This window comes from Equus quagga, chromosome 2 (assembly GCF_021613505.1).
Source record: "Equus quagga isolate Etosha38 chromosome 2, UCLA_HA_Equagga_1.0, whole genome shotgun sequence".
In the NCBI taxonomy this organism is placed as follows: Eukaryota; Metazoa; Chordata; class Mammalia; order Perissodactyla; family Equidae; genus Equus; species Equus quagga.
Window position 1 is genome coordinate 134,959,797 of NC_060268.1, and position 9,464 is coordinate 134,969,260.

At 37.1% G+C, this 9,464-nt stretch overlaps 1 protein-coding gene across 3 annotated transcripts in view; it reads right to left on the minus strand.

The window, feature by feature from the left end:
* Positions 1–2,655: 2,655 nt before the first annotated feature.
* Positions 2,656–9,464, minus strand: part of CDK1 (cyclin dependent kinase 1) — a 17,822-nt gene continuing 11,013 nt past the window's right edge. For all 3 annotated transcript variants that reach the window (XM_046649928.1, XM_046649937.1, XM_046649946.1), the window contains exons 5-8: positions 8,766–8,936; positions 7,387–7,550; positions 7,124–7,265; positions 2,656–4,615 (exon numbers count right to left, since the gene is read on the minus strand). In XM_046649928.1, coding sequence (XP_046505884.1) covers positions 4,517–4,615; positions 7,124–7,265; positions 7,387–7,550; positions 8,766–8,936 — 576 coding nt within the window. In that variant the 3' untranslated portion in view covers positions 2,656–4,516. The remainder of the gene's footprint in view (positions 4,616–7,123; positions 7,266–7,386; positions 7,551–8,765; positions 8,937–9,464) is intronic.

Sequence of the window (9,464 nt, forward strand, 5' to 3'; positions counted from 1 at the left end):
TGGAGAGCCAGAATTAAGAACCCCAATAGGACCACATGCAGTAGTGGAGTTCCCCAAACAAAAGGGGCTATTGCTGGCTAAAATGGGATAGGAAAATGGACTGGACTGAAAACCGTATGTTACTTTGATGACCTTGGTCCTTTCCACCTCGAGGTAGAGGTTTCCGCCAATGTGTCAGGAGCTTCAGTGCTGAGGGGCCTGCAGGTCTGTGGTGTTGGTTTTGACAAGCCTGAAGCTTGGTGCTCCTTGGCATTGGGCTGTGTCGGCTTCAGCGTCTGCCTGTCTGCTTCAGTTCTTTCCTCTTAAGCTTTTGAAACTAAATCTATGTTCTCTTTATAAATTTCTCTTGAGAACCAACACAATGCCATGGAAAGAGAACAGTTTGAAGTCAAAAAGCTCAGGTCCTTGCTCTGGCAATTATGCTTGCGACCTTCGGCAAGTTACTTAAACTCTCTGAATTTTAGTTTCATCATCTGTAAGACGAAGATGCCCCTTCCCTTACATGGTTACTTAGAGGAAATGTATGTAAAGCATAGCGGCTGCTCACAGTAGAGTCATGTATTACTGAATTACCTTTGGGCAACCTTAAAGGACTGGAATAGTGTCTTATGCTCAAGGTACCAGACCAAGGGCTGTGAGGATAGAAGAACAAGACATGGCCCCTGCCCCCATTGGACTTACAATTTAATAAGGGAGAAAATGAAAGTGCGATAAGAGATAAGATCAGGAAAAAGTGCTGAGAGTTCAAAGAACAAAATTACCATGTGTCAGGAACTTGGCCTACACCCTCCATCTAGTGCTGCCATTTACTGGATTTAAACACTAATTACTGTGGCAGGAAAATAGTTCTAACTGCCCAAGTTTTGTAATGTATTGAAAAAAGGACATTTAGGGTATCCTGGCAGATAGGACATGTCCTATATATATGCAGGACGCCTGGCAACCCTATCTCCATCCCTCACAACAATCCTACAATGCTATTTATATATTATTTACATAAATAATAAATCCTATTTATTATCTCCATCATACAACTGAGGAAACAGAGATGCTAAGCGTCTTGTTCAAGGCTATAGACAAAAATGACAGAACTCTAATCTCTCAAACCCTATTCTCTCTGCCTCTAAAGCCTAGAATATCTTCACATTGTACCATGCACTCTTCCCAGCAATGACAATGGCAGACTTAGGTTGGAATTCCAGTTCAACCTCTAACTGTACACCTGACTTTAGGTCAACTTCTCCTTCTGCACCTCTGTGCTTCCTCTGCAAACCCAACAAGTAGACAAAATAACCGAGCTTCTGTTCAGTTCTCTGGAATTCCGACGACTACTAGTGTAGTGAGTCTCAGAGGGTGGTCCCTGGACCACCAGCACCATCACCTGGGAACTTGTAAAGAAAGCACATTCATGGCCACACAGAACCTACTGCTGTTGTGATACCTGTTTTCTTCCTCAACAACCAAGTCTGTGACTCTCAATGCAGGTCTTTTGAAGCTTTGAAGGTGTCTCAGAAACTTGATTATTTATACTATGGCATGGCACTGAAAATGTCTACACTTACTTCCAAATACTTCATTAAACTTCACTCCTTCCTCCAAACTGACTCAAGTAACAATCTGTCAATACCATCGCTATCCCACCTTTGCCTTCTCCTAGCTGCCACTTTGAAGTCAGAAATACCTCCCACTCTCCAGGGTCTTTCACGTTCTACCTCTCCATCCTTCACTTTCCCTTTAGTCACTCAATACTCTATCCATCTTGTCCCCCACCTAAACAATGGCCACTACTCTTCACTCCACAGTCCACAACATCACTAATTATCTCTGCTCTGTCCACAACGCAAAGTGATCCTATGGTCCCGAGGAACCTCACTGACTTCCATTTGAATATGACAACTATTTAAACAGGGATGGGACTTAAGTGAACTTATTATGAACTACAGTTTGCTCAAGGCACTAATGGAAAAAAGTTTGTTCCATCCAATACAGCTTTCAACGTTTCTACACTTCAAAAACTATTTTACTAATTAAAAATTACATTAGTCTGTGAATCCAAGTCCCCAAACGACCTTTTATTGGGCTATTTTATTAACTCAACTCTAAAATACTATCATTTTTTAAAACATTTAATTCATATATGCCATATCTACATACAAATTAGTAAGATTGTATTGTACATTACGTATTAACTTCTCTGCATCACTACTTCTTATGTATTTAAACTTGAAAAAATAAAGAAACCCTCCTCTAAAGACTAGGGGCAGTGTTAAGAAAAAGCAATTGTCACAGTCCTATGCTCAAGAATAAGAATGCCTTATATTGGTGATGAAATACACAGCCCTCTCCCCTCACTACAGTGCAGATTGGAACAGAAATGGAACAAGTTAAAGGTATTGCATGATGCCATCAAGTTTTAAGACAACTAAAACTAAATATAGGTCCAAAAGTTATTAAACACATCACCAACAGGTGATAAGTGGCTGCATCAGAATCAGCCTGGGAAACTTGTGAAAAAGTCATTTCCTGGGATACATTTCCCAATTTTCAATTTCAGAATTTTCAGGGTAAGACCAGAGTTAGTCTGAGGTATTTCAAGCACACAGCAGATTTAAGAACTGCTGGCCCAGAGACAAGCTCCATTTTAAAGTCAACCAGAAGCACAATTTAAAAATGTGCCTGAGACGAGGACTCAGTCCGGTAGCTTTCACCCAGTCACTGAAGCTGACATAAACACTTTACATAGGACCACACAAACACGTGGAGCGGGACGAAAAATAGAGGTCACTCATTATAGCGACTGATGACTGTTCTACCAGCTCGTTTCCCTAGTCCACCAAGTAGGTTCTAAATTGATGAATTATTGATTTTCCAAACAATTAGTCTCCATGGAGCCATAGCAGTGAAGCGGTATACTGCTTCTACCAAGTCCACAATGCCCCAAACATTTGTAACACACAAGTATCTATATATTATCGAAACAAAAGTACCAAGAAGTAATTATACAAGATACACTGAGTTTCCATTCTACATGGGGAAGGGGGTGAGGGGGTTGGTGACTAATGCTGATCCTGAACCACTAAAGGGCTGCAACCCACAATTTGAAAAGGGATCCAATTCAACCCTTCAGAGGTAATAAAACACAAGTCTGTAGACGTGCCATTTCACCATCTCAATTAAATCTTTCATGTGACCTTTCATTTACCAAATTCCCACAATGAAACCTTAATAACTTTCCACAATATGACCCCACATGACTTCCATCTCCAGGCTCTCCATTATCTTGCTGAAGGCAGGCGTTGAACAAAGGACCTAGAAAAAGGCCACCAAATCTCTCATCTTACAAGTCCTATTGCCACAGACAGTGACCTATACTTTCTCCTATAGACTGCAAAAATTCCAAGACAACACAGATTAGGTAGATCACCCATTATATATCCAATCAATTGGGTATAGGGATCAATAACACAGGAATGCCCATTCTAGTCATAGGTAATCAGGAGGAAAAATAGAGGGTCAAACAACGGATAAAGGTACATTAAAAATGATAAAAATATTTTATAGACATTTCTCTTGACCATAACGAATAATTTAAATTAGGCTGCTTATAAGTAAGAATCATAATGAGCAGCATTAATTAAACAATTCCCGAAGCTAGTGATTTTAGCTAAATACTTAGACATTAAAATCGTCTAAGAAGGCTGCTAATAAACACTATGTCAAAATTTGCAAGTAGATTATTTAAGTCAGGCTTGAAAGCCAACATAAGCAACTCCTTTGCCTCTAACCAAGGCATAAGAATTCACTTAGAGAAACAGTTTTTGTAATCTACCTAAAAATAGGATAGTTCATAAATTTTCTAAACTGTTCTCCCCTGCTGTGGACAGCCCTTGATCTTTGACTGTAAAACTTAGCAAACTTTGGCACACTCTAATGTTAGTTTTATAAGTTACTGAAAATCTCTATAAATTTAGTATCATTTCCCAAATGTAGAGAGTTTCCTCATTCTGAATGCTTAAACATTTAGGTCACAAATTGAAACGCCAATAGAAAAATAATATTTAGGCAGGCTGTATAGTTACCATACGGCAAGAAACTGACAAGAAAATTGAAACATTTAGAGCATAAAAATACTTCAAAGTATGATGAACTATGAACATAGCACAATTTCCCAAATTTTAGTAGTTCCAATACAGGAAAACTGGACTGCAGAAAGGTGTGAGATAACTTAAGCTAACTCAAATTTTTTGCAATTCCTGACATCAATACTAGATTTATAGTTTTATTATAGTAACAAATAGTTGTTACAGTGAGATCTACAAACATATACAGAATTATTATATTTAAATTCATATAGAACAATATTTACATTTTTAAGTTACACTTTTGAAAACAGAAGATGAAGTACAGCTTAAGCTTTACAACAAAGAAAAGAAAAACACAAGACAAAAATGAACAGCGTTAACAGTAAAAATATAACTATCTGTTCTTGATACAACATGTGGAAACTGTTAGAAGCCTACATCTTCTTAATCTGATTGTCCAAATCATTAAAATATGGATGATTCAGTGCCATTTTGCCAGAAATTCGTTTGGCAGGATCATAGACTAACATTTTCTGTAGAGGGAAAAAAGATAGAAAGAAAAGTTTTTACTTATTTAAGAAACGAACCATTAAAAATAATACGCAAAAAGCCTTAAAACTTTTCTACCAATACGCCATAGGTAATTTTTATTTATTTATTTATTGCTGAGGAAGATCCACCCTGAGCTAACATCTGTGCCAATCTTGTATTTTGTATGTAGTCACCGTCACAGCATGGCTGCTGCTGAGTGGTGTGGACCACACCCACGAATCTAACCCAGACCGCCAAAGTGGGGCACACTGAACTGAACACTAGGCCATGGGGCAGGCCCCCATAAGGTAATAATTTTAATGAAAAACTACTAAATGAACATTTCCATTAGTCCAATACCAAACCACATCAATGTCTCACCTTCCACACTTCACGCTCTAGCTCCAGAATAACCTGTTCCTTCAATCACAGATACCTTGATAACCTCTTTCTGCTATAAATTATGGCTTAAGATACAAGTATTCAGAGATAGCTTTAAAAACCAAGACATAAATTTAAGAAAGATATCTGGTTAACTATATTTACTTCGAAACTTAAATGGCCATCTGAGTTATTTACATTCTTGAAATGGTGGCAATTAACTACGGTGGTTTCTAATGTAGCTTCCAGCAAGTTCCAAATAAAAACAAAACTGGAGCATAACGTGTTATAAACATAGTTAAAATGAGTCACTATATGCACTATGGTCAGACGATCTAGTATTAAAGCTAACTTACACGTCACCAGAAAAAGCTGAATAAAGTTTAACATTGATCTTAATGTTAATTAAAATTAATATTTAATATTAATCTTAAAACCAAATCAATAAGCAGACTAGAGATACTTCATTACCTAGTTACCATCCAAACACTTATCACATATCCAGCACCATATTCAGTGCTTTGCGTATTATCATGCTACTTCGTCCTCACAACAAAAGGTCGGCATTAGTCCCACTTTACGAAAGAGGATGTTGACCCTCAAAGAGGTTAAGTAACTTGCCCGAGTTCATAGAGCTAAGGAGTGACAAAGCTGAAATTTGAAACCAAGTCTGATTTATGATTTATAGCAGTTGTTTTCAACTGGGTGAGACTTTGCCCCTCAGGGGACATTTGGCAACATCTGGAGACATTTTGGGTTGCCACAACCGGGAGGGTTGTGCTCCTGGCATCTGTAGGGCAGAGCAGTGGGATGCTGTTAAATACCTTACAAGGTACAGGACAGCCCCCAGCAACAAAGAACGATCTAGTCCAGGAAGTATCCAACACTGGCTGGACTAAGGCACCATGATTTACATACAGTATTAGAGATTTTTGTTTTGTTAACTGAAGAGAAATTCTTTGTGTTCAAGAATTACAAGTTAAAAAGACAGACTGGGCTCAGAATACAGAAGGCCTTTCCTTTAAGCCAAATCAACAATATTGATGTATAAAATATCTTAATGGCCGGTAAAGGACTTTGGACTCCCCAGTAAGCAACTGGGAAATCTGAACTGAATTTGGTGGCATGTTTTATAAATTGCGAAAAAGGCCTAAAGATCAATTAGAGATGTATATGATGATATAGCAGATTTTTTTTGTTTAGTTATCTGTAAAAATGTTATTTTTTTCTTAATCACACTACCTGAGATTCATAAAAATTAGTGCCTTCTGAAAGCTCCATATTTAAATACTATTTTAAAGCAAGTTTCCCGAAGCAGGCCTAGAAATTTAATTTTTATCATGACAAATATTTTTGGCTTGTTTTTAAAGAAAACAATTGTTAGCTGGAGATGGCACCGTAATACAGAGGCAAAATGTTTAAACCTATGTTAGTCCTCCTCCTAACTTCTGACGAGGAAGCAAAGCAGGAAGTGAGAAATGGGAGTTCACACAGTGAAAGGATTTTAACTAACACTATCAAGCAATAAGGAAATCACCTAGGTTTAGGATAAAGTAAGAAGTAGTAAATACCAAGACAAAAAAGCTGGAAAGGAAGGCTACTAGAAATCAGCCAAGTAAAAACAATAAAGGTGGGGTCCGGCCCTCTGGCCAGTGGTTAAGTTCGCGTGCTCTGCTCCGGCGGCCCAGGGTTTCACCAGTTGGGATCCTGGGCGCAGACATGGCACCGCTCATCAGGCCATGCTGAGGTGGCGTACCCCATGCCACAACTAAAAGGACCCACAACTATATACAACTGTGTAGTGGGGGGGCTTTGGGGAGAAAAAGGAAAAGTCAAATCTTTAAAAAAAAACAAAGCTGTATTAACCCTGGCCTCTCCTTCAGAGTATCTACAGCTACCAATCAGATTGAAAAACAAACAAAAAACCAACTAATGCTAACTCTTCTACTCAAAACCACTAGTGTTTCTTGGTATCTAAAATAGAGCTAGTAACACGATAAACATAGAAGACATGATAATTATGTGCCGAGCTCAGTATGCTGGTTTTCTTCCTATTTCCCAGGTAAAAGAAAGGATTGAGTACATTAAGAATTATCAATGTTAAAGTCAATATAAACAGCACTCCTTACCGAGAGCAGATCCAAACCATTTTCATCCAAGTTTTTGACATGGGATGCGAGGCTTCCTGGTTTCCACTTGGGAAACGTATTCTTATAGTCCTGTAAAGATTCCACTTCTGGCCACACTTCATTATTGGGGGTGCCCAAAGCTCTAAAAAGTCACAGCAAAACAAAAAGTATTAAAGCATAAATACAATCTTGTTAAATACATGTTGCCTTTATTATTATTTAGCTTAAAAGTTCTTAATAGCTTAAGCATAAAATAAAAATACCTGAAAATTCTGAAGAGTTGATCGATTTCTGAGTCTCCATGGAAAAGTGGTTTCTTAGTTGCTAATTCTGCAAATATGGTACCTATACTCCAAATGTCAACCGGAGTCGAGTAGCGAGCCGACCCCAGCAATACTTCTGGAGATCTATACCAGAGTGTTACTACCTGTTACAAAGCAAATTTTTACACTGAATAAATGTGGTGCATTAAATTACCTAAAAGTAAACATTTATATTTCACTAGGACTGTCTGTTAGAAGGCTGCATGATTGCCTCTGATAATATTGTTTAAAAGTCAATTAACTATACATGAAATACTATATGGAAGATAAATATTTCACTTCTAAGTTCAATTCATTGGAGTGGGGGACCAGATATGCAAAAGCATACCAAGCCTTTCCTTGCTTTTCAAATAATTAAAGTGCAAGGATCAAAATAGTAAAGATAGTCTTCACTTTTCCAAAAGAAAAAAAAAGCCCATTCATAATGGATTTTGGGGTGACACTGTACAAAGTACACGGACTGCTTCCATGCTAAAAACATGAATGATCAACACTTTATTAGTGGTCAAGAACTAATCTATTTTAATACATATAATTTACCACAATGGCAAAAATATCACCTCTAACTTGTTAATGAGGTCAATAGTGTTTAAGCCAATAGGAACCAAATAATCTTTATTTACACAGCCATGGGGAAAATGATAAAAAGCCAAGACATCTAACCAGATGAGACCTGTTATAAGTTTTGATCTGGAGATGGTCTTTGGGCTCAAGGGTAGACAACTCCACAGAAGACACTGTTTTCCAATAATCCTTTACTATACAATTCAACATTCTCTTTCCCTCTAGAAATAAGAAATGAAATGCCAAGTCATCGATGTAACAGACAAAACTTGATTATATTTAGTAGCTTCTAAATATATCTGAAACAGTCCCCACTAAGAAACAGAACTTGTCTTATAGCCAATTTGATTGTGTATCAGAGAATCCAATCAGGAGACAGAAACCATATAGTGATGTGAAGGGGGAAAGTCTACTATAAAGGATTTTAAACTGTAACAGGAGACTGGAAAAATGAGAGACTGACTAGTAAGAAATAACTAGATACTATACCAAGAAAAATCCCTTCCTCCTGCAATGCCTCCCCAGCACCCTCTACTGACAAAGCTTAACATCACACCAGCTGACAAAGGAAAAATATTTAAAGATTCCAGTTACATTTTCACACAGCATGCAATGAAGGGTGAGTTTGAAGGTGAGAGGCACAAAGTATAGATCTTTTTTATTAAGTATTTGTTTCTAGACTTAAGGAACAAATATAGAAAACAATCCAGCAATCTCACATACTTAAAAGCACCAAAAAACACTATTCTACATACCTCATGTGTATATACTCTAATAGGTATTCCAAAAGCTCTGGCAAGGCCAAAATCAGCCAGTTTAATTGTTCCTTTGTCATCAATCAATAGATTCTGAGGTTTTAAGTCTCTGTGTAGAACTCTTCTAGAGTGACAAAACACAATCCCTTGTAGGATTTGGTACAAATAACTCTGGGAGAAAGAAATATAAGTTAGAAAGTTAACCATACCAAATAATAATTTTTAAGTACTCTTCGTGGGTTTGCTCCAAAGATGTAAGTAATTATAATGCAGGAAAATAATTTAACTACCAAAAAAGCTTTCAGGCTATTTGAGAATAACAAGAAGCATTTGGAGGTAGAAAGCCCATTAATATACAATAACATGTTTGTATACCTAAGACAAAGATCTTATGAACACATCTATATCCATATGAACTCATTTTAGTCTTCTTTTACTTATTTTTGGTCCCTAATTCTTAAGTCATAAGTTAGTTTTCTGTATAGAAACTTTCTTAAACTTTTGTTCAATATACTTATAGCAACTCTAACAGATTTCAAAAGAAATGACAAAGAGGATATTATGATTATATATTTAGATAGATACAATTATCATAAAGTGTTGTTCAGTAGTTCAGAGAAAAGTGTCTCACATTTGTTGCCAAGACAATGTAACCGACATTTGAAGCAACATGGATATTACAGAAATATAAAGCATATA